Source organism: Macrotis lagotis, chromosome 6 (genome assembly GCF_037893015.1).
Source record: "Macrotis lagotis isolate mMagLag1 chromosome 6, bilby.v1.9.chrom.fasta, whole genome shotgun sequence".
Lineage (NCBI taxonomy): Eukaryota > Metazoa > Chordata > Mammalia > Peramelemorphia > Peramelidae > Macrotis > Macrotis lagotis.
Window position 1 is genome coordinate 115457312 of NC_133663.1, and position 26996 is coordinate 115484307.

The following is a 26996-nucleotide window of genomic DNA, read 5'->3' on the forward strand; positions in this document are numbered from 1 at the left end:
GAAAATCCTGCATAGGGTCAAGAAGAATCAGACAAGAGTAAACAACAACAAAAAGAGTACATGAAAAGAAATGAGACATAAGAAGGCAGGAAAAGTAGAAAGGTGATAGATTATAAAGGGCTATATGAACCAAAAAAGATGATTTTATATTTGATCTTGAAGTTAATATGGGGAATCACTACAGTTGATTCATAAAGGGTGACCAGAAATTTACAAACAATATAAAGTGTTTATATAGAAATAAGCTGGTCTCAGATCATTTTTCTGTTTGTTTAGGTTTGTGGTTAGAATGAAATGAGACTACCAAGAGAACAATATACACATTAACAACATTATGAGATGATCAACCCTGATGGATGCAGCTGCTCTCAGCAGTTAATAGAACTAGAACAACCCTATTAGACCAGTTATGGACAATGTTATCCCCATTCAGAGGAAGAAAAACAAAACAAAACAAAATCCCTCAGAATCTGAGGAACAATATATTCATTTCTTTCCCTTAATCCCAGCTCCTTTTATAGAAAATGACTAACCTGGAAACATGCTTAACACAAATGTGTAAATACAATATTAACCTGACAGTTCACCCACTGAGGGGAAGGGGCTGGGAAAGGAGGGTAGAAGGAAATTTTGTAACTTAGAGATATACATAGGCATATGGATGTATGTTAAAAAAAACTTTCATAACATGTATTTGGAAAAGTAAAATATCAGTAAAAGTAAAATATCAGTAAAAATTGTTTTAAAAAAAGAAGGAAATAAGATACTCAGACCTTTTAGTAGTTAACAAAAGGATTTTTTGACTAAATCATAGAAAAGATATACAATAAAGATAATCCAACACCTCCTTTGGACATGTGGCTGATCAGCAGGCCATGTGTGGTCCCACATGGTCTTAAGACATTTGCCATGTCTAAATGAGGGAGGAGGGATTTCCATTTTTTTTTTGCTAATGATAATGACAAATGATGATAAAACCCTCCCTTAAAGCAAAATGCCATCAAGAATATGGATTAAGGGAGGCATAGCTTGAATGCTAGCTTCTCTGACCAATTGAGTACCAAGGATAATCCATTGAGTTTCAGGGAAAAGCTAGTTTAACTCATATTGTAATGAAGGGGGAAATCCTGCTAGATAATGGCCCTTTAACATAGTCTTACTATGTTTCATACATGGTGTTAAGTAGTCCCTGACTGTAAGGACTTTGCCATATTCAATCACAGTGGACAGATATAAAGTAAAGGTAAGATAAGGATGTAATAGATGGGATCTCATGGAAGGCTGCTCTTGATCTTAGTCATATAGGATAATAAGGATTCTAAGACTGGTAGGGGGGTGGAGCCAAGATGGCGACAAGAGTGAATCGTGTCTTAGGCGCTTTCTCATAAATCTTCAAAACTAAGGACTCTAGCTAAATTTTGAAGAGACAGAACCCACAAAGGGACCCAGTGAGGCAGTTCTCCTACTCAAGATAACCTAGAAAAGGGCAGAAAGGCTCTGCTCCCTGGGGTCGGAGGGGCGGCCCGCCAGAGGGGTGACCCTCCAGAGTGAAAGAACTTCAGCCTCCCAGAGCTGGGGAGTCTCCTGAGCTGCACCCTGAGGAGCACCAGCACAAAGTGGGGGAACAGTGGGGGGGTGGAGGGGACCTCTGCCAGAGGGAGCACAGGAAGTCCAGCCCTCAGGGCAAACAGCTAGCAGCTTGGCCACTGCATTCCAGATCCAGGAAACATAAGCAGGCTGAGCCAGTAAGCAGGAGGCCCCCAGGCATGAGCCCATTGAACCTAGGGAGGGGAGTGAAGAGAGAGAGAGAGAGAGAGACTGCCGAGCTCTGTCCTCTGCCCCTGGAACAGACCACTGGGGCTCTGAACACATTCAAATCCTGATTGCAGTCTAGGCCCCCCAATAGAACAACAGGGGCCCCCTCCACCTCAGCCACATAACAAAGAGGGGTACATATGGTCATTCACAGACCAGGAGGGAGGACAGAGCCTCACACTGAGATCCTTGTGGGATTGTCCCAAAAGCTCAGGAAGAACCCCCAAAATGAGCTTAGTCTGGGAAAATGAGCAAGCAGCGAAAAAAAAGGAACACCATTGAGAAATACATTATCTATGATCCCAAGAAGGATCAATATACTCAGTCTGAAGATGAGGAAACACAAGATCCTTCATCTAAAGACTCCAAGAAAAACAGAAATTGGGATCAGGCTATGACAGAGCTCAAAAAAGACTTTGAAAATCAAATGAGGGAGTTAGAAGAAAAACTGGGAAAATAAATGAGAGAGATGCAGGAAAAACATGAAAGTGAAGTCAGCAGCCTAGTCAAGGAAATCCAAAAAAATGCTGAAGAAAATAGCATATTAAAAACCAGCTTATGTCAAATGGATAAAACAGTTCAAAAAAAGTTATTGAGGAGAAGAATGCTTTAAAAAGCAAAATTGGCCAGATGGAAAAAGAAATAAGAAAGCTCTCTGAGGAAAACAAATCCTTCAGACAAAGAATAGAACTCAGGGAGACTGATGAATTTATGAGAAATCAGGACTCATTACTTCAAAACCAAAAAAAATGAAAAATTAGAAGAAAATGTGAAATATCTCATTGAAAAAACAACTGATATGGAAAACAGATTTAGGAAAGATAATTTAAAAATTATTGGAATACTTGAAAGTCATGATTAGGAAAAGAGCCTTGACATCATTTTCAAAGAATTACTACAGAAAATTGCCCTGATATTCTAGAAGCAGAGGGCAAAATAGAAATGGAGAGAATCCACCAATCCTCCCCACCCCGAGAAAGAGATCCCCAAAAAAACAACCCCTAGGAATATTATAGCCAAGTTCCAGAACTCCCAAGTCAAAGAGAAAATATTACAAGCAGCCAGAAGGACACAATTCAAATATCGTGGAGCTGCTGTCAGGATCACACAGGACTTAGCAGCAACTACATTAAAAGCTTGTAGGGCTTGGAATATAATATACTGGAAGGCAAAAAGAGCTTGGAAAGCAACCAAGAATCAACTACCCAGCAAAAATGAATGTCCTCTTCCAGGGAAAAAGATGGACTTTCAATGAACCAGGGGAATTTCAAATGTTACTGTTGGAATGGCCAGAGCTGAACAGAAGGTTTGATCTTCAAATACAGGACTCAGGTGAAGCATGGAGATTGGAGGAGAAGGGTAAAATATGAGGGACTTAATGATGATGAACTGCATGTATTCCTGCATAGAAAAATGACACTGATAATACTCATATGAACCTTCTCAATTAATAGAGCAGGTAGAAGGAGCTTTTATAGTTGAAGAACAGGAGAAAGCTGAATTTGAAGATAAAATATGATGTAAAAATGGAGTCAATAGAAAAAAGGGAAATGGAATGGGAGAAAGAAAAAGGAGAGAGGGAATAGTCCAAGATATTTCATATAATAAGATTTTTCTTTATTACAATGAGCTATTGCAATGATATGGAAGGGGGGAAGGCAAGACAGAATGAGGGAATCTTTGCTCTCATCAGAGCTGGCTAGGAGAGGAAACAGCATATATACTCAATAGGTTATAGGCATCTGGAGTAAGAAGGGGGGGCAGGGGGAAGGGAGGGATGTGAGTGATGGAAGAGAGGATGGACTATGGGGGGAGAGTGGTCAGATATAACACATTTTCTTTCTTACTTCTTACAAGGGGCTGGGATTGGATGGCCTGTCCGGGGCCATAGGGCCAGGTGGATGCTGAGCCTAAGGTGTGGTATGGGGGCTCAGGGCTTCTTGGCCCCAGGACCAGGGATCTGTCTGCTGTGCCACTCAGCAACCCTACAGCAGAGTCAGAGTGAAAGGAGAGAGAAAATATAGTACATGGTAGTGGAGAAATACCAAAGGAGGGAGTTGCAATTCGCAATGGCAACAGTGGAAAAATATGGAAGTAACTTTTGTGATGGACTTATCATAAAGAATGTGATCCACCCGTGACAGAGTTGGTGGTGTTGGAACAAAGACTGAAGCACATTTTTTATTATTATTATTATTTTGGGGGGGTGCAGGGCAAATGGGGCTGTGTGGCCTGCCTGGGGCCACATAGCAGGGTGATTGTTGGGTGTCTGAGGCCAGATTTGGACCGGGGTGCTTCTGGCCCAAGGGCCAGTTCTTTGTCTGTCACCCAGCCACCCCTACTATTATTACTATTTTATTTTATTTTGGGTCTTTTTTTCCTTCTTTTTTTTTTTTGATTTTGCAGGGCAGTGGGGTTGGGGTGGCTTACATGTCACACGGCTGGGTGATTGTTGTTTGTATGGAGCTGGATGTGGGCTCGCGTGCTCGTGGCTCCAGGGCTGGTGCTCCGTCCATTGTGCCACCTGGCCATATCTACAATTATTACTATTATTTTTTAATTTTAATTTTTTTCTCTCCCCTTTACTTTATCGCTCAAGTAAATCTATATATATTTTTTGGGGGTAATTTGTTTCTCTTAAACAAGAATATTTTATTAATGTATAAAAACATTATTTGTACAAAATGAGAATAAATAAATATTAAATATTAAAAAAGACTGGTAGGCTAGTTGGACAGGCACATATAGATTATATAATAAGGAGCAATGCATACTAAGTATTTATATTAATCTATATTATATTATTTATATTTATATAATTTATATTAATCCCTACAGTAAATGGAAATGAGTAGCATTTATTGAGCAAGAGAGTGACATGGTCAGGTCAGTACTTTTTAGGAAAATAATTTTTTAGCTATGTGGAAACATGACTGAGAATATGGAGAAGGGGATATATGATAACAAACATTAATTTACTATGTGCTAGTGCTTTATAACTTTCTCATTTAATCCTCAGAACTCTATTAAAACTGTTATTATTGTGTCCATTTGGGAAAACTGAGGCAAACAGGTTAAACAACTTCCCCAAGGTCACCCAGGTAGTAAGGGTGTGAGGTTAAATTTGACCTCATGATCCTCATGACTCCATACCTAGCACTAATCCATACCCATTCTGCTGCCTAGCTGTGAAATTTTATAAAAGTAGAAATGGGAAGATCTGACAACCAGCCAGATATATGGAGTCAAAGAGAGTGAGGAATCAAGGATTATATTACTAAGCTTGCAAGCCTGAATGATTTTGATACTCTCAGCAGGTACAGGGATGAAATGAGTTTTAGGTGAAATACAGTGAATTCTGTATTATGCATGTTGGGATACCTATGGAGCATTCAGTTCAAAACAACCAACAATGGGTACTGATACAAAACAGAAGCCAAGGAGAAACACAAGGGTAAAAAACTCTAGTTTCTGGAGTTATCTACATAGAGATCATAAGTAAACCTTTAGGAGCTAATGACTACCTAATGAACAAGTTTTAAAAAAAAGAGAAGAAAAGGGAGTTTAGGAATGGAGCCTTGGAAGAGATCCACAGTTAATAGAATGAATGAAGATCTGGCAAAGGAAATAGAGACCTAATGGTCAGATAGCTTGGAGGGGAAACAATGGAAAACAAGAACAAGAAAATTCAGACTGGAAATAATAGTATACAGAAAAAATTGGTCAACTCTTATAAAACCTGAAGAAAAAATGAGGATTGAGAAAAAAGTTGATTATTGGTAAGTTTGGAGATAGCAGCTGCAGATGAAATAAAAAGAAAACATGCCCTAGAAGAGGAAAAGAAAAAAAAAAGAAAAGTGAGTGGGGAGAGTAAGTAGAGAAAATGAATGTAGACATCTTTTTCTAGCAGTTTAGTTGACAGAGGAAAGTAAAAATAAAGGTTTCTATATTTAATGGGGAATAGTAGGATCAGATTGATATTTTGTGGGGGATGAGGGAGATTTGGACATATTTAGAGTACATTAGATGTATTTGCTATTATCCAGGAAAAGGGGTAGCCATAGACAATGGAAGAAATGCCTAACTTTCTTTCTCATAGAATACTTCAGTGAGAGACTACAAAGAAACTGGAGACTGTTAGCAGAAATCTAGTCAAGGGCCCCAGTTGGCAGGTATTAGGCATTCTAGTATAATTAAAGTGAAGAGGTAGGCTATCTAAAGATTCAAAGACATATGCTGAGATATTAGGCAACTCATGGTGTCAGAGTTTGTATGTTGCTCATATAATTTTCAATTTAGCAGTTTTCTTCCTACAAAACTTGCTATGCATCTACAAAGAGAGGAATGTGGCAGGCACCTGATGTGTAATTAAATGCATAATATTCTTCAATAATCTTCCATTATGTCATGGAAAAATAACTAAAGGTCATAGATTACTTAGAAAAAAAAAGCCATTATTTGAAAATTAACTAATGGTACAAATAGCTCATCGAATGTTACTGTGATCATATTTGGTTAATATTAATTAAATGTTTATATCATATATAGCATTTAATATCACACTGTGCTACAAAATACTATTCCAAAAGGACTACTGAATAGTTGGAAGCTGCAGGGAGTCTGCTATTTGAGATAACCACTCTTTTTTGGGGCAGGGGAAGGGAGTAATGAACTATATAAATGTGATCTTAGCATTTTAACTAATTCATAGCTATAATTGGAGAACCTTGTTTGTCAGAAAAAAGAGATACTTTTACATTCAGACAATAAGCCAAATTGAAGGTATAAGTCAGTCCATTGTGATCATTGATGCAGTTAGTGAAGGCATATTTGTGCTTTGAAGCTTAACATATAGCATCCTGTATAAAGATAAGGGAGTCTTTTCTCCCCTCCTTATGAGCACTTAGCTCTCCTTGATGTCAATGGGAGTTACATCTGCATGTCGAGAAGAAAATAGACTTGCTAAAGTTAATCATAAGACTGATTTTTGTTTCATTTTAATGTCTTGTTTATTGGCCATGGAAATCTGATGTGAAACTCACTGTGATTCCTACCTGATTCTCCAAGGTAAGGAACAGAAGGTAATAGCTGTGTGTAGAGAGATGATAGCTGCAAATAGACACACTGAGGGCTTGTAAAAGGAATTCAGCATTTTATTTAACACCTGGGGCTTATGGCTAGATTGCCTAGTAATACAAGTTAGACTATGGTCACTGTAGGTTGAATAATTTTTCAACATTTTCCTTTTATTTTTGAGGTCAAATGGAAAAATTGTTGCTCACATGAAAGAGAAAAGAAATAAATCAACAAAAATATATATCATTTAACTGTATGATTCATAAAATGTATACTTAGCTTTAAGCAGAAAAGGATAGGTTGACTTTAAAATTTAAAAGTGCCTGAACATTTCACTGAAGATTAATTTATTCTTGAGACATCAAAAACACCTCTTTTATGAAAAAAAAAAGGAATTTAGTCTTGACATCAAAATAGTGCCAGATACATAAAAAGGCCAGTTTGTATAATGGAAAGAGAACTGAACTTTGAATAAAGTAAGACCTGGGTTCAAATTCTGCCCTCTGTCACTTGCTGTATAATCATTGCAAACAGTTAATCTGACTCAGAAGTCTGAGAGGGTATGCTGATTTTTGGCTGTGACAATCTATGGTATTAGAGAGATTTAGCCAAAAGCATTCCATTCATAGAGATGATGAAAGGTCTAAATCCAAAAATAAAGTGGTTAGAGAGGTCAAAGGTCTTTTAGCTGGACTTAAAACTAGAAATGATGGATATAGTTAAATTATGTTGAGGATCAAATACAACTGAGAAGAACAACTTAGGAGCAGATAACTGGGGTTTGTTCAGTGTTTTGACTAGTCTGAGACATATTGCTCATTGAATCAGAACAAATTTGACCCATACATTTAAACTTTGGCAATCTCCATAAGATGCATTAGAAAAACAAACCTGTGAATTAACTGTGCTAACTCAGTTGTGGTGTAGAAGTACACAAATATTATGTTCATAAAGGAATTTTTAAGGACATTTCTTGTGAGGGAAAAAAAAACAATGGAATTTATAGTTCTAGAATTGGGAACTACTTCTAAGCATGTAGCTTTGATTTTTTTTTTATTCAGGTGTCTTTTTGGTAGGTTTCTATTAATGTCTGCTAATTCTACCCTTCCCCCAAACTACAATCATTATAGATAGAGTACATTGTTGAGAGATTGTGACTACAACAATGGTTTTAGGGAATATTATATTCTTATCTCAAACATTTTTTTCCTTATTTAATGGAGAGACATTTTTTACCTTTTATGCTAATTTGTATTCTTATCCAGAGATACTTCATCCTTTAACACTGGCTTGTGGGACAAATGTTCCTAGTAAATCAGAGCACTAAATAAAATTTTCCTTCATATGTTGTGACATTTTAACTATAACCTGAATATTATCAACCATTTCTATTCCATTTAACTCATTTGGCCAGAATAGGTAAGTACCAGGGTTTGCCAAAGTTTTCGTGAAGTTTCAGGATTTGAAGGTGGAGAGCACGTTCATGGGACCTTGAGTCATGTCATATCACAAGAATGTGATAGCTTCCTATCATCATGATTACACCCTTTGAGAATTCATACACTGAGAGGCGGCTAGGTGGCGCAGTGGATAGGGCACCAGCCTTGAGTCAGGAGTACCTGAGTTCAGATCAGACCTCAGACACTTAATAATTACCTAGCTGTGTGGCCTTGAGCAAGCCACTTAACCCCATTGCCTTGCAAAAAAAAACCAAAACCCTAAAAGAGAGAGAGAGAGAGAGAGAGAGAGAGAGAGAATTCATATACTGAAATTGATACTGCCCAAGCCAGCAAAAGAACAAGTACAAAAATAAGTTCCAGAATTTGTCATGAAAGCTATATAAGGCAAGGATTATGTCAGCTCTTGGACACTGTCAATGAGCTTGTGTCATCCAAGTTAAAACTAGAAGTTTCTGCTAGTTCATGAGAAAATTTATGTTGTAGGTGTCGGAAAGTAGAATATAACTCTATCTAGCATATATACATATATATATATATATATATACATATATATATATATATGAAAATATACATCTCTACAAGCATATGCTTGTGTTTATATCCATACATGATAAAATGGAAGGGGTATGTTTGCTTTTATAAAGGATTAACCAAAAAGGAATTGTTTGTTTACTTGCACTTGGGAAAATTTGGTAATCTCTTATTTTTCAGATCGATTGAATTGTATTATTTTGCCTTTATCTGTTTTTGCATCTATGATCATTTGTTGAAATTTCAGTCATTATACAGTTTTGTATTTTAGTGCATCTTATAAAGATTGCCAAAGTTTAAATGTATAGTCAAATTTATTCTTATTTGAAATGCCTTGTCTTCTATCAAATTAATTGGATAAAGTGAAATAAATTTTAAGGATGCAAGCATAGATGGCAATATTAAAGTATTTCTTATGGAAAACATTGTTCTGATTTCCACAACAATAGCAACTGACTTTAAGAGAATTTGAAAGTTATTTCCTTTGATTCCCCAGTTAAATGTATAAGTATGTAAAGATTCAGAAAACTCAATAAGATCCAAGACCACTGGGCCATACAACCTTTCTTTTAGATAAATGATACTCTCTTCTTTATAGCTCCAATGTAATGAACTGGAGCTAATGAAGAAGTGTATGAGACTTTTAAGATTTGAAATACAACTTTCTATACTTTCAGAGGAAAATTCACCAAAATAATTTTAGGAACTCACCAAATCTTTAAATTATTAATAAACACATCAAGGTGATTTAACTTTGAAATGAGTTATACATTAATTTAGGTCAGGAGTTCTTAAAATGGCAGTACAAATTGAAAGAACATTGGATGAGAAATTTAATCAATTCAAAGAATATAGGCTCGTTGAGGAAAACTTAAAGCTGTTAAAAATAACATAAATTTTTTGTTTTTTAGTTTTTTTAAAGGCATTGGGGTTAAGTGGCTTGCCCAAGGCCACACAGGTAGGTAATTATTAAGTTCCTGAGGCTGGATTTAAACTCAGGTACTCCTGACTCCAGGGCCTGTGCTCTATCCACTGCACCACCTAGCGGCCCCCCCAAATAGCATAGATTTTAAATAAGGAAGTATTAATATATGTAGGGATGCATAAATATGGAAAGTATAAATATAGTGTACAGTTGCATAAATATATATGGTATGGAAATTATATTTTGATTAGAAGAAAAAAAGGAGGATTTTTGGATCATTGCAGTTTCATTTTTTTTTGTATTTTTGCCCCCCTTTTCTTAGTATGTGCCTAATAAATTTTGAAGAGGATCATAGAATGACAAAATCACAGATTTGATCTGTGGACATCTAGTCCATTCTGTATTTATTTTACTTAGAAAATAAACATTAGAAGTTGTAAAGGACCCTTAGCAAGTCAGATAACAAATCCCAGAGCTATTTAGAATATAGATGTAGGGTATATGGTAAAGTCTCATGATCTCCATCTTGACAGAACTGTTATAGTTGGTGACCCCCTTCTTATCCAAGTGATATGAGCAGTCAAGTAGATCTTTTCGATTGGGCCCTAGTAGGGTCACTCTTAGGTGACCTAGGGAAGCAGCAAAGGGAAGGTAAGGGGAGGTTACCTCTTAGTGATGGAACTACCAATTCCATGGGATCTGGGGAATGTGGAGTCAGGAAAGGGGGTAAAGGGGAGGCAAGAGGAAAGGATGTTTCCATAGGAAAAACTTGTCTATGTATATCCACTCAACTGGATACAACAGAGTAATTCTATAAAGATGGAAGAATGTCAGTTGAGACACCAGAAGTTCATGGAGAGAAAAAGGGAAGAAAAAAAGACAATAGTAAAATGAATGGCCTTTTATTTATATTCAAATCCCCTTCATCTCCTCAGAATGACAAACACTATCATTGTCTTCTTAATTTTTAGTGATCGTATTCATTTACTTGGTCAAAGTAAAGCCAGGATTTCACTGGAAAAGAGGAAGATGAACTGAGAGGAAAAATGGTCAGCCTTTAAAGTGATTCTGTTTATAGCTGCAATTATATTTATTACTCAAAATGTATGCTGGGACTGGATATTTTAAAATATCACAATTATCGTGTTATAAAGGTGTATATATACAAGCTTTAAAGCTAGAAAGCTTCTCAAAGTTATATAGTCCAATCTCTTTGTTTTACAGAATGTAAAATTAAGGCACAAATAGAGTGATTCAATCAATTTCATAATGACATAAAACCTGAATCTGTACTTGTCACTCTTTCTGATCTGCAATACTGTATTACTTCATAAAAGTGTCTATTATTTTAACCCTATATTATATTTTCATCTGCTATGCTATATAGTTTTTATTTAATATGTTTTTTAAATGTGTGTAGAATATAGAGTATATGTCATGGGATAATTGTATTTCTAATAAGAAATAAATTTAAAGTTTAAAATAAAATATAAAGCAACTTAGTAATAAATTTCTTAAAACAAACTAGATTTTTAAAAAAAATTACTAATTAAGATAACCCTAAAACTAATATAAAAAAGAACCCCCCTCATTTTTTTCTTTTTTCTTTTTTAGAGACTATAGGGCTTACCCCTCCCCACCCCATTTTTCATGTCAGTTTAATTTGTAGTCCTATAGTGTATGCTTTTGACCTACATGTTGGAATCAAGGCAAACAAGGCATCTCTTTTTTCCTTCTCTCCCAAACCTTCTCACTAATAATAATTATTCCTGGCTCTCAGCCCTGAGAGATCAACAAATGCTGAAATGTTCTCTGGTCTTCAGCTGTGTTTTTATTCCTGGCTCTACAAGTATACAGAAAGGGCTATGTGAATAGTGATTTTTTTTTTGTTCAGGACTAGGAAAGGATCAGGTTCACTAAGTATAAATTTATAAAATACTAATTATACACACACACACACACACACACACACATATATATGTATATATATATATATGTATTATCATAGTTTCATATAATTGGCATTATATAGTTATAGAGGTATATTATATATAATTATATTTTATATATTACATATATTTGTATTTGATTATATATAATTTGCACACACATATATTATCTTACTTTAGGTACCCTAAACCAATTACTTGTCACATTCATTATTTATGTTATTTTCTAGTTCTGTATCAAAAAATTTATTAATAAGGCCTTATTACATTGACTAAGCTCCCTTAACTTGACATATTTCCATAAACTTTGGAAGTCTATGAGTATATTGAAAACATAGATGTAGATACATTAACTTCCCACTTAGCTGTGTGTATAACTCTGAAAATCATCGTTTTAATAACAACATAATAAGATTGAAAATGAAAAGTTCCTTAGAGATCATTCAATATATATTTTTGTGGTTCTTTAGATGGAGAAACTGAGGCACACAGATATCAGAGAGCTTGAACAGGATCACAGGAATGGCAAATCCTTAATTTGGATCTAAACCCTTCCTTCATAGGACACACAAAATTCATTAGTTTCTTGCAAAAAAAAAGTCAAATCATAATTATCCCATTGAGTAGGTGTTTTATTTAACTAATGGGTAGATTCAATAAGAACCTTGAGAGTCAGAACTGTGTCATATATCTTTATAATGCATTACTCTAAACATAATCATCATTTAATAGCTATTAATAAAATAACTTAAAGTATCATAACTATTGGAAAAGTTCAGAAGACTGAGCTTTGTCTCCATTAACTAGTATGTGTTCTCAGCAATGTCAATTTAGTCTCCATGCTTCAGTTTTTTTCCATCTGCAAAATGAGAGGTGTGGATTGACTAGTCTCTGAGGTCCATTCCCAGCCTTACAATTCAATGATTCTACTCTTCGTCTTTCAAAAAACAACCATCTAGTTACCTAGGGTAAAAATATGAAAATAGAATTATCAGATCCTTGACCCAAATTCTTATACTTTTTTTTCCCCTGGACCAAGATGTAATTTCTACCTCTTTTTTTCAGTGTCCTACTCCATGGACCTGTTATGGACATGTTGAGTTTCTTGATTTGACCTGTTTCATACCACCTATTCATTTAGTTCAGATTGCATTGATTTTACATGTGAACCTTTCCAAAGTTGATCCATAATTCCTACACCAAAACAGGAACTAGTGGTGTTCTCTGACTTCCTTAGGAAGTCATCCTGATCTTTGTAGACAATCAAAAATTCCTCAGGCGAGATTGTGGCATTATTAGTTTTTGATTTGCTCCCTCTTGTAATCATGTGAGTTGCAAAGTTTAAAAATGTAATTTCATAAACAAAAATTTACATTAAAGAGATATAAGAATCCATTTTCTCAAAGAAGTAACACAACACAATCAGGAATTCAGAACATTTATTGCAAGAGCTGAATAACTGTAAATAACGTTGAACTGGCAAAGCAGTAACAAGGATAACTGTTTAGATATTTATTCTGTCAAAGTCATCAAACACCCTTCACAAACTGACATAAGTACTGCAATAAGCAATGCACCCCCAACCCATTTTTATACCATTATAATGTGAAAAAAAAAGTGAATTGCTATATACAAAATAACTTTTTTGGTAAGAACAAATTAACTATCAGATTAGCAAACGTTGTATTTTTTATTATTATTTATTACCTTTAAAACTCATGTTTAATTGTGGTGTTAAGTTAACTTTCACTTTTCTCAGTAAGGACTTTTTTTTGCATGCTATTTATTTGTTTAAATCATCTGTCATGCCTTAACAAAAACCTCCTAAGAATGTTCAAATTTGAATTTGTTTGTACGTGCAACTGAGATCGTATTAACATTAGGAGTCACTCTTTGGGTTTCACTGAAGTGACATGATGCTGGTACCTGCCAGGCATTGACCAACTATGATAACAAACAGTTAAACAGCAATAATTAGAGATTTAACCCTTTATTTTCCCCCAACTAGCCTACCAGGAGAATGCTCTGTTACATCATGAAGGCACGACACATTAAATATTTTTGTGGCTATGGTCTAAAACACGTGTTACTACAACATTAACGCAGATGAGCATAAACACAAAAGCTGCCTTTTCAGCAATACAAACTGTCTTAGTTATAGACACACATTTGTTCAAATATTACTACTATTTTTAAATAATGATTTTATTTCTTCCATGTGCTCCAATTGTGATTCATTCAATTGCCTGGATGACAATGACCTTTCTGATCACTTTGGATTGGATCACTTCCTGAAGAATATTACTTTTCCATTTCTCACTTTCAGATGCTACTTATTAAGAGATTATTTTCAATTTTGCTGCTTTTAAAAAGAAAATGTTTTTTTTAAAAAGTATAGGTTCAGAGTTTTCCAGCTCTTGCATAAGTCTTTTTGTTGTTTAAATGCTCCCGATGGATTTTTTTTTGCCAGCTCATGAGTATCATGGGCTGTCCTGCAAGAAGCAAGATTTCAGAACCTTTTATAATAAAAACACTAATGTTTTGATTTTCTTGGAATAGTGCATGTTAGACAGATTATTAACACAGAAACACCATCACTAAAAGAAATAACACAAAAAAAGTGAAAGAAAGAAAATTTTAAAAGGAAACAACCATAAGACAGAATTATGCTACAGTATATTTTAGGTGAACATTATAGGTACACAAAAGTCATTAGTAATAACTTGCTTCTATTTACAAATACTTGAACACTGATTGACTGACAAGTGTCCACTAACATTGTTAATAGCACAATAGGTTTAAGTTTATCATTTAAGTTGCTTGGAGTATGATGTCAAGTATAGTGGTCCCACACAAATCACTGACAACAAGAGCACAATTTTCTAACTGGATATGCTTGTCAGTCATTGCAATCTTTTGACCTTTCTCACTCTCCAAGTGTATCTTCTGTTGTTCATAGCAGCAGTCCAGGGTCACAAAACAAAACTCGAGAAGGGATATTTGCACTACAGAGAGATATTGGTGAAGTTTACTCACCTCTAGTAAACACAACCACAGGAATAGAAGTATTTTTCTCCCTTGAGTTGTGCAACATCATACCTTTCATAGTGTTAATGCAAAGATGTGCATATCCCTTTTATAAGAAGCATAGTTCTAGAGATCTACTCAATACGTAAAGCTCTGACACACACAGCATTAGCACATCTACATAGGCTAAAGTCATTTGGTCCCAAGTAGCCATTTCTTATAGTTGGTGTTCCTTGGGACTCTCAACAGCTCCTGATGCCTGTTTATAAGACTTCAAATTAGCCAATGGTATGTCACTCATGTGGCTGCTACTATTGAAATGGCCTTCATTGGGACCATACTGCTTCCGGTCATTGAACTGGTTCCTGTTGGTATCTTCTTTCCAGGTCCTGGTCAAAGTGTGCCCATTCACCAGCTTGTCCTTCTTCACCCATTCCTTTTGAGGGGCAAAGGTAGAGAGAGGAGATTTGGGCTGTTGGTAGGGACCCAGGCCAGGAGGCATCCAACAGTTATCAGAGTGACCCAACACCAGACATTCTTGGGTACACATCTCTGTAGCTTCAGCTAATCCTCGGGGACCCAAAGGCCCATCTGTAGAAGACAAGATAAAAAAAGAAAAAAAAAACACAAATTAGGCTTTCTTATGTAACTTTTCTTTCCATAAAAGGCAAATTTTGTTTGTTTAGAAGAAGTTGTGTGTTAAACTTATTAAGAAAATGACTTTAATTCTTCAAACAATCCTTCACTAGAAAGCTTTAAACAAAAGATGGAAGTAAGTTGAATTAAGGATGGTCTAGAATGGATTCTTTTTTGAGTATGTGACAGAATAAATGCACACGAGGTCCTTTCCAATCTTGAATTTATCTCTTATTTATCTCTCTTTTTTAAAAAAAACATATTTTAACTAAAAAATACAAATATACATGCATACATATGATATATATTTATACAGCTATACATTATAGAGCAATATTATTTTCTCAGATTCCATAGGTAGAAGTAGCTCTATGAAACCAAGAAGTTTATACAATATCATATTTAAATACTGTGGAAGATAAAATCTAAATCTCCATGAAATAACATGTAAAAGAATTACTTGATACCCAGAATAATTAAGATGTTATACCAATGACTGAATATATAAAATAGAAAATTTGACTGTCACATCAGCATTAACATATTGCTTCTTTCATGAAGCCATGAGAAAATGTATTTAGAGATTTTCAAAATCCAACATATATTAAGGGCCTTTTGTTGTTGTTTGTTTTTTAACTGTAACATACTAATAAGAGCACAGCAGGTCAGCTGCAGGGATTCTGAACTCAAATTCAGCATAAAAAATTATCTCAATTCTCTGACATTTGCAACTTCCCCAAACCTGACATATTTTTGAGGTTTCCAAAGCAATAAAACTGAAACTAAGATGCTGATTTAATTATATATGACTTAATATTCAGGACAATATTAATAGATCACACTTTGTATATCTTCATCTGGCTTTATAAAATATAAATTTCAACAAGATTTCAATGCTTAGATTGGAATTTAAAACTTTTTCGAAAGAAAATAATAAAATACAATTTAAATAACAGTCAAATAGTTATGGAAACAAGCTTTATATTTTCCTCTTTGATTAAACAGTCAAGTGATAAGTGATAGCTTAGAATTATGATTGATTTTCAAACCAGGTTAAGTGGATAGGCATGAATACTACAGGAATGTAGTTCTTTAAAACGCAGACATTAATCAGTAGGAAAAAAAGAAAACATTTCTGCTAGTTTGGATCATGTGAGCATTAAATGCAATTTAGTAATTAGAATATACTAAATTCTAAAGTTATTTTTAGCTAGCACTATCATATTTCTAAGTATCCAATAATTATGGATGGTGTTTGTGGGATTTAAAAAATAAAGATAGCTATTTGCCTTCATAATATTCTGAGGTGATTAGTTCTACAGGTTAATTATAACTTTCATTTTCAAACATTCCTATATGAATTAGGGAATGCTTTTCATAGATCAGACACAAGCAAATTTGGCAGGTTGGGAGCATGTGTTGTAAGAATAACATTAACTCTCCTTAGATTAGGGATTATAAATATTAGGAAAAACTAAGCTCATTTAACAATATATAGATTTTTTTGCCCCAAATTATAAAGAAATCATTCACACAAAAAAGAAGGCTTTCATATCTGTCTGTCCTTTTCACTCCCATGGCCACCACTCTGGTCGAGGCCCTTTTTAATCAGTAGTCTTATTTGCTACTAATGCTTCCTAGCCAGTTTTCCTTATTCCAGTCTGTTCTCTCACTTTAATCTATCCTGCAACCCAAAGTCAAACTAATCTTATATTTGTTTGGCTTTCTTTCAGTGTGTTAACCTTCTTTTAAAAAAAAAAGAAAAGAAAAGAACAAATGCAAAGTTCATACAAACCAAAAAAACCTCCCCAAAAGTTCATATTGGCATATAGTTCTTGAGACTATTTATTTAAAGTTTTACCTTCATTTGTCTGTCATCCTCTGCTCCAAAAACTTTCCAAAACTTCTTTCATAGCACTTCCATAATTTGTAATGACCCCACCTGTGTTTTGTGGTTCTTTATCAGAACCTATTTATATAAGCTGTCTACATTGAATAGCATGATTTCCTAATCTGCTTGTCTCATGTCTCCTCACTGATTTCAAAATGTTTCAAGCTCAACCCAGCCTACAATCCTAATTACATCCTAGGGTCTTCACTAGGAAATTATCCTTTCTTTCCCTGCTAAACTGAATCTAACCCAAACTTGAAGCATTCCAAACCCTTCTTCATTTCTGAAATCTTCCCTCAAGTAATTGAACCAGTGATTATCCCATGTCCTCTGAACTACTTTAGAATGTGCAGGTCATATAATATAACTGAATACTCATAATACAATCATCACCTGGTTCATGATTTTTTCCTGTGTGTTAATTCTCTTTCTCTAACTAGGCCCTTAAGGGAAGTCATTTGTAGCTTGTATTTCCATTTTTATCCTTACACAATGACTTGAATAGACCTGAGCACATTATTAGACATTCAATAGATATATGATAAGGAAAACCTGGAAATTATAAAAGTTCATTTAATTTCTCATCCTGATGCTTAGCTTACATTTAAGAGTCTGAAAATCAAAAATACCTGCCTGAGTTCAAGTCCAAGCTTGGACTTTTAACAGACTATGTAACCATAAGCAAGACAAAAAATTCTTTTGAGCTTGTTTACTCATTAGTAAAAGAGGGGAAAAACAATACCTATGCCTCATAATTCATGCATCACCTTGCTCCTCTTTTATGTGTATGCTTTCTCCCTAAACATAATTTAAGCTACTAGAAACAAGAGCTTTTTGTTTGTCTGTTTGTTATATCTATACTTTGTGCCTGTGCTTAAAAATTCTGTATTGATTGATTATATAGATATCTGTTGAGAGAGAAATTAATTTGCCTTCAATTCAAGATGTAAAAGAGCCTTTCTCCTCATTAGGGTCAATAGTTCATTAGAAAACTATTTTCCCCCAAAATATCAACAGTTAAAAATAAAACATAGAAAGAAAGGAGAAATTTGACAAACAATATTGAATAGATCAAGAAAGAATAATCTTTTGGGGGGATTTAAAATGTATGTGTGCTACACGGGATCAAGAATATGGATACATTCACAGATAAGACACATTTGGAGAAATATAGTTCATTCTCTGTTTACTTCTTATCTACAACTTAATATATAGTTAAAAATGGACTTCAGCTCAAAGTGGCATAGTTTATTTCAATGAATGAAGTTTTTTCCTAGTTAAATAAATATGGAAAAAACAAAAACTTCATGTCTGACTGGAATGTGCATACATATATGTGCATATATTTATAAACCCAGCTAATTCCTTGGGGGAGGAAAAATCAATGGAGTCCTTTAAATGATGTCAACTTCTCCATGAGGGATTCATTTCAAATGATTAAGTCCCTTTAAACTAAAAGTCCAGGGTGGTAAGTTTATTACTTATTCTCAGATAAGTTTTTTAGATAAAAACCTTAGCAGCTGGACAATCCTCTGTGAGGAGCACTTTTTAGATGATGTTTTGATTATTTTACCCCTGGGACATGAACAGAAGAAAAAGTAGGTAACCTTTAAATATGAGCCATTCAATTCCAGACCTATCTATCATATCCAGTTGGTTAGAGGCTTATAGAAAGAAAAATTGGTTTTAAATACAATACTAATGAATAATATTAAAGGATTTTGAAGTTTCATGTAGCAGGTTCTATGTCATTTTTGGGGAGGGGGGAAAAACTTAAAATGCGTGTGTGTGTGTGTGTGTGTGTGTGTGTGTATGTGTGTGTAAGTATATATAAAGACTAACTCTAGGATTATATATATATATATATATACATACATACATATACATATATACACATATACATAATTCTAGACAGAAAATCTTGTTGGGAATATTTCATTTTCTCTTAAAAGTTCAACCTATAATATTTTACCCATATCCATAAAGGTAATTGTTACCAATTAACAATAAAATAATAATGAAATAAATGTTTTACACATAATTTGAATATGAGAAAGCATAATGTCAGATTGGTGATTATTACTTAGGCACCTAGCCCCTAGCAAGATTTTCTTTTAAGAATAGCTTACAATTCTAACTTGTCTCCTTAGCCTGTAAAACTGTGCACAATTGTTTCCCAAATATCTGTTAATTTCATAATTATAATTATTTCCATCCTTTGTCTTAAAGGAAATTAAAATTCCTATACTAAGTTTTTTCACAATGAATTCCTTTATTGACTTTTTTTTTCTCTTCCAGTATTTGTTACCAATGCAATCTGTAAAGCATGAGCTCAGTTATCAGCCTTGGTTGCTTGAATATATAAAGACACAAGTGCTAATAAAACCCTACAAGCCATCTGTCACTGCATTTAAATGTTTTGAAAGCAAACACAAAAGTACATAACAAAACACTTCTTTGAATGGCCTTGGTAAATATTTACATCAGCTCTTACTGTCCCTTCTTCCCCACCTTCTCTACTTGAGTACCACCCCATTCCCAGAGAGAGAGAGAAAGAGAGAGCATGGAGAGTAGGTCCTTTTCTTCTTGGTTTTGGGTGTGAACAGCTGTCAGGCAGCTGTATGAACTGTTGCTTTGAAAAGAAGCAGGTTTAAAAGGGAAATTATCTATGCCAATAGAATCCTGACTATACCTAAATGGTAGGAAATTTGAGTGGTCTTTTATCTTATTTTATTACACCCAGAAGCTAAACTGTTGTTTCATTGATTAACTCACTGCTGTAATTAGCAAGTAGCTTCTGGCATGTTGACCAGCTGCTTTTCAACCTGCTTCTTCAAAATTCTCTAGCTCCAAAGAGGGAACTAGAGTTTTCCTTTTTTTTTTTTTATCATGTTGCCTTACATGTTCTAGTTAATTTTCATTTAGATGTACTTCTGTGCTCCTGTATAAACTGATATCCTTTAGTTTGGAAAAAAGTGTCTGTGGGTAGAGTTGCGCTGAACAAACTGTGAATTATAAAGTCAGGTATAAATATTTTATCTAATTTTTATAAAAAAAACCTCTTCTAATCTCAGGGTTTTTCTTAGCCTCCGTTCAACTTCAACTTATTTTCTCTGTGTAACACATAATCCTAAATCCAGCTGTGAAATGATATTTTTTGATGAGAACAAGTATTGCCACTATTATGGAACCTCATTTGTTGATACATTCTAATTTTACTGCTTTCTCCAAAAGACTGCATGCTAAGGTGAGAAAGTCTCAGGCATAGAACCATGTATTGCTGAGTATCATAAAAAAGAAGGATGATTTGACATTTTCATTTTTGTTCAAATGGGCACAAAGAAAATCCCAGTTAAATTTAGACTTGGGAGTGACAGTTTTTTCCCATTTCTTTTTTTTCTCAATCATCTTCCATTTTATATAGACATTTCCTTATGATTTATTATTCTGTACACTGTTATTAGACTTTTGGCAATACTATTTAATTGTCATGCCCACATTCTTTCACAGGTAACCTTCCTATAAAGATCCTTTTGGGCAAAGCCACAGTAGTACATTATGGACCAGGAAAAGGGCTGAAAATTATAGCCCCTTAACATTACAGATCACCAGAGTCTCTGAGCCTTCACTATAACACAGGAAATTTAACTTTTTACAAAGTAAATATCTAGGTACCCAGAGAGAAAACTTAATAGAATTCAAATATATGCCTTTAGAAACAGTAATATTTTAAAAAATATCCTTCCTACATATTGTGCCCAGGGAAGATACCTACCTTGAATATGAGTTCCAACTGCTTTAAGAATTATATATATATATCCCTTTGACTGTTTTTTAAATTTTGCTTTTAAATATTTGTAAACTGACCATTAAATACAATATTTTATTCAAATTAATACTAGTTTAGGGCATCACAAATTGCTGTAGCCAACAACATTGACTCCTACTGACCAAACTTCTGGCATCTCTGAATTTAGCTCTACTAATTCTCTGCTAGCACTAGGCAAGTCCTTGGATGTATATTATAAACTCTTGCAGCCTGGTAGGACTCACTAGAGCTTACCATTCATTGCCATATCTTTTAAGAACCCATGAGAAGGTGGGAAAGTAGGTGTTCTGAGATACTTAGCCTATTTTTATTTCTAGTTCTTTAGCACATATCATGGTAGCTGTATGAGTATTCAAGTTTCTTAAAATGTTGATGGCTTAGCTTCAGCAGAGTGATTCAGCTAAGTTTACATAAATCCAAGGGGAAATCAGAAAACAGCACTAGAAGAATATTCATTTGACAGCCTTGATTTCCTCTTGGTTCTTTCCTGCTGTTGAACATCATCATCTTAGTAACCTTTATTGAACAGCTTCAATCACAAAGGGCATCAGAAATGAACACTTAATACTCTAAAAAATGCTAAAACTGTCAACCACAAATCCATTCTAAATACCGCATAAGAATCTCAGCACAATTCTTTAGGGATATGTACTTGAACTATTCTTATATTTTCTGTTTCCTTATGGTTTAAGAATACATTTACACATACATTCTACCCAAGTCACAGTTGCTATGAAGAATACACACTGATATCACCATATTAATGTGAGTTATTAGAGTTATTCTCTGCTGCCACATTCTCATTGTTGCTCCACTCCTTTGTGTTTCCCATGTCATGTTGTATTTCACCACAGCATTCTTCTCTGGAAATAATCATGATGTACTGCACTACTTTGGAGTCCAGAGTACTTCAGTATAAATCTTAGCCTTTCCTCTCAAATGACTTTGGATAACTTGATGAACCTCTTAGAGCTTTGCTTTCCTTATGCATAAAAGGAGGAGCTTTGAATAGATGAACTTGAAGGTTCCTTCCAATTTGAGAATCCACAAGGTTGAGATTGGGGTGTGTTTGTATAAAAGAGAGAAGGGAAACAAAAACTTTGATTTCTATTGTTTTATAAATCATTAGAGAAGAAATTTCTTTACCGATGCAGATAAATCCCAATTTGGTAATTTGTAGACTTACAGAATTAACCAAGGCATTATAAGGATGAGTGACTTGCCCAAAATGACATAGATGTCAGATGTAGTATTTACACCTGACTGCAAGTTCAGTTTTCTATCCAGATACAGTAGGGGTTAGACATGAGGCCCACAACATTCCCAAGTATAATCCAAATCAAAATATAAGTGGGAAATAATTAAGAAAATAAATGAAATACAGTAAAATATAGATATTACATAATACTAAATCAATACATGTATAACTTAGTGCCCTCTCTTTTATTTGAATTTATACTACTACACTAACCCATATTGCCTTTTTCATTTTACTCTTAAGTAAATTGAGGTACAGACAAGACAAAGAAAACACATCTTTTAATTTCCTCCATAATGAGGTTCCCAATAAATCACCTTGTCAACTTGTTCACACATAGCGTTTTGTAAGTCAATTTATATTTATGATAACTATTTACATTTCTGATTCTAAGTTAAGCTTAATTCTTTAATCAAAAGTTGTACCCTAAACTTAGATTTAAGCATTACTTTGGGAATCCAAAGACAATTACCTTGAGACTCATAGCAGTATTTGACAAAAACCTTTCGTTAATGAATAAACAAGGATTAAATATTTTACACATTACTCATACAGATTTTATTCTCTGGTTAAAGATGAAAAGTCAACATTTGCAGATGGAGATAGTCCAAATACAATAACACATGGTCATCCCAAGCAAATTCTCTGCTTGAGAGGATTCTGTTATTTGGACAGACATTACAAAATTCACAATTAAAAGAATGCATATCCTGTAGAATCTGAAATATTTTTCTGTCTAGAATGAATCACACTTCTCCTCTTCTCATCTCTTTATAGTATTATTGAGAATATCACCCTTTTTTAATTTTTTTCAAAATTAGAATTTAATGCTATAATTCATTATCTAATTATCTAATTCAATTTCATCAATTTATAGATAAAGAAACTGGGTCTGGACTAACAAGACCTGACTAACATAGAATAGGCTCATAGAATTATACAACTTCAATAGAAAAGGGACTGAATTTTATAAGTTATGGCACTAAATACTTTGACTTTATAAAATTTCTTGAAATACTTATGGGCTCTTTTTCTGAATTTTTTAGATGCTCAGATAATAAAATGTTACTACAGTACAAGTGTTAAAGCTCTAAGATTAATCAAATTATATAAGACTGTAGATAAGTGCTATTTTGAATTTTACCTTTACTGATCCAAGAAGCTTCGGGGAAAATGGAGGGAATATGAAGAAAAAGACCTGCAAGCTAGGATGTGTTAAAAGTAGACATGGTTTGTATATCTATCAGTTTATGTGGCTACTATTTATAACTTGAAAAAACATAAAAATAGCATAAAACAAAAAAATGGCTGACTGGAAAGGAAAACTTCCTTACAAGCAGTGAGAAGTAAAGAGTGCTTATGAAATGATCTCCTAAGAGAAATGGTGGGAGTACCATCCTTCATGTCAGTCAAAAACAATCCTATACAGGCAGGTAAATTGAGAGGATTACATGTTCAATCTTTTCTATGTATAATTTATATTTATTGCTATGAAAGTGCCTTGTGGGTCTAAAGAAATTATTTACTTCGTTAATAAAAAGGTTCTTTACTTCAGTATGGTCAGTGCAAGGCAACTCTATAAAGTGGCTGCACTTTCACATTTCCTACATAGCCCATTGTGTAGTTTTCTTCTTTTTAAAATATATTTTATTAATTTATTTTTTCCAACTACATGTAAAGATAGTTTAACAATTATTTTTTTAAAGGTTTTGAGTTTCACATTTTTCTTCTCTCCCTTCCCTCCCCCAACCTGCTGACAGAAAGCAATCTAATATAGATTTTACATATATATATGTGTGTATATATATGTGCATATAAGTTAAAACATATTCATATTAATTATGCAAAAGAAGAATTAAATCAAATGGGTAAAAACATTAGAGAGAAAAAGACAATATATAAGACAATTTTTAAAAAATTGAAGATACTAAACTTTGGTCTGTATTTAAACTCTATAGTTCATTTTCTAGATATGCATGGTATTTTCTATCACACATCTTTTAGAATAGTGTTTGATTATTGTACTGTTGAAATGAACAAGTCCATCATAGTTTATCAACACACAATGTTGCTGTTAGTGTGTAAAATATTCTTCTGATTCTATCACTTTACAAAGTGTCAGTTCAAACAAGTCTTTCTAGACTATTCTGAAGTCCCTTCCCTTGTGATTTCTTTTAGAACAATAGTGTTCCATCACATTCACATATATCAAAATTTGTTCAGACATTCCCCAATTAATGGGCATTTCCTCAATTTCCAATATTTTGCCACTAAGAAAAGACCTGCTATAAATATTTTTGTACATGTAGGTTTTTTTACCCTTTTTTGGTGATCTTTTTTGGGATACATACTTAGTGATGATGGTATTGCTGGGTCAAAGGGTATGCACAGTTTTATGGACCTTTGAGCAGAGTTTCAAATTGTTCCCCGAAATGTTGAATCAGTTCATAATACCAACAACAAGGCATTACTGTCCCAGTTTTCTCGCATCCCCTTAAACATTGATCATTTTCCTTTTTAGTCATATTGGCCAATTTGATAGGCATCAGATGGTAGATTAGAGTTGGTTTAATTTGCATTCCTCTAATCAATGATGATTTAGAGCATTTTTCCAAATGACTATATAGATAGATTTAATTTCTTCATCTGACAATTTTCATATCCTTATATAAGATTCTTTCTAAGAGGGAAGATTATTGCCAACAATTAACTCTTGCTTTGACAACTTAGCCTTCAAAAAGAATATTTAACTGTATCACTATCTTTATAATACAAGAAATTAAGTATAATTCACTTTTTCAGATATATAAAATGGGGAAGATATTATAATTTAGAGAAGATAAAATATAAAACCAATGGTAAACATGATCCATTTGAATAAAAAAAATTTCCAGTGAAATTAATTTTGATAACTTTATTAATATTACCATTAAGGTCCTCCAATTTAAAGCTGATGGTATAATGAAACATGTTGAGAGAATCAGGATTGTGCTCAGAGTAAAAACCTTTTGTGGAAAAAAAAATACAAGTTGAAAATATTTTTACAAAGCAGGCAACCAGACTCACAGAGTTTTGTGTCTGAGGTCAATCACTAGATAAAATTGTTAAAAAAAAAAATGATACTTGTTTATTTACCCTTATATTCTCCACTTCCTCACCTTTGTGCAGTTTCTAGTCCTCTGAGACTGTCCCTTTTGACTCCTCTTCGGTAGTTCATCAGTTTATTGCATCATAGGATTTAGAAATGGAAGCCTACACTGAGATTATCTAGCCTAACCCTATTAAGTTATAGCTAAGAAAACTGAGGCACTATGCTAAATGCTTTACACAATATTAACTTGGTGTTCACCACAACCCTTGCAGGTAGGTGCTATTTTTATCACTATTTTACAAAGAAAGAAAATGAGGTAAATAGAGGTTTAAGTGACTTGCCCAAGGTCACATAGCTTGTAAACATGAGGGTCAGACTCTTGTTTCTTGACATTAGGAAATGGAATTCAAACAATTTTTCAATTCTTTTCACAGGATTAGTGTTTAATGGCCTCAAACAGGATTCAAGTGCTCACAGACAAAGGAGTTGAACAAAGGCCCTCTGACACCAGTCTGGCATTATTGTACCAGGCTAATTTTGTGACTCTAGATAAATCATTTAATTTCCTAATGGCCTAGAAAAATTGTTGATCTCCATTAATAGGAGGTTATTCAATAGTAATTCTCTAAAGAGATGCACATGAAGAAAGCCAAAATGTTTTTCATTTTAAAGGAAAATAAGAATTGCTGACAAATCTTTGAAGGCACAGAGGAAGATTCAGAAGAAACTAAGGTGAAAGATATATAGGAAAAAAGGTAAGAAATCTTATAGGAAATGGGAAGTCAATGGGAAAAGACAAAGGAGGAATTTCTAGGGGGTTACCTGAGATAAAGTCATGATATCTTGCTTTGAGGCTAGTCTTACATTGTTATCAGACTTTGGATGACTTATTTGGACTAAAAAGAATCTCAGAATCTTTTGTGGTTCATTCATTACTAATCCTAGTGTGTTCTACAGATGGGAAACATTTTCTGCCTACTCTCTATAGCTTGCACCTTAAGTCCATATTAGGATAACAAATCAGAATAAATGTCATAAAAATAATTGTTGAATGTAATCCTGAGACCTGATATAAAGGAAACTTGCACTAAATACAAGTGGGAATAACAGTGAATATACCCTTATCATTATAAGGAAAAGGGGGAATAGCACCAAATTTTAAATAAATTCAAGTTACCTTTATAAATACTATTAAAATATATACTATTAAAACATAAAATTATATTAGAATATTATTAAATATTAAAACTATAAAACTATATTTTATATTATATATTCTCCTATATAATTTATAAATACACATTTATTATATGTATACACCAATTTAGAAATCATATCTATTGATGCAGCTCAGGAAGTTGCCTATAGTTTAAAGTCTTAGAGAGAATGAGTTGAGGCAGGACTTGACCTAGACCTTCTTGCTTCCTGAGACCAATTCTTTATCTAGTACCCTCACTGATTCTTGTATCTCAAATTCCAGAATCTACAAGAATCAATACATATACATT

General features: G+C 33.8%; 1 protein-coding gene and 1 long non-coding RNA gene across 5 annotated transcripts in view; one reads left to right on the forward strand and one right to left on the reverse strand.

Moving 5' to 3' along the window:
• LOC141491152 (uncharacterized) overlaps window positions 1–26996 on the forward strand; it is a 73373-nt gene that overhangs the window by 36225 nt on the left and 10152 nt on the right. The window contains exon 4 of the long non-coding RNA XR_012469484.1: window positions 26161–26243. This is a non-coding gene — a long non-coding RNA (uncharacterized LOC141491152). The remainder of the gene's footprint in view (window positions 1–26160; window positions 26244–26996) is intronic.
• The window catches only part of PCDH9 (protocadherin 9), a 1046490-nt gene continuing 1032738 nt past the window's right edge, over window positions 13245–26996 (reverse strand). For all 4 annotated transcript variants that reach the window (XM_074191791.1, XM_074191792.1, XM_074191790.1 and 1 more), the window contains one exon: window positions 13245–15374. In XM_074191791.1, coding sequence (XP_074047892.1) covers window positions 15001–15374 — 374 coding nt within the window. In that variant the 3' untranslated portion in view covers window positions 13245–15000. The remainder of the gene's footprint in view (window positions 15375–26996) is intronic.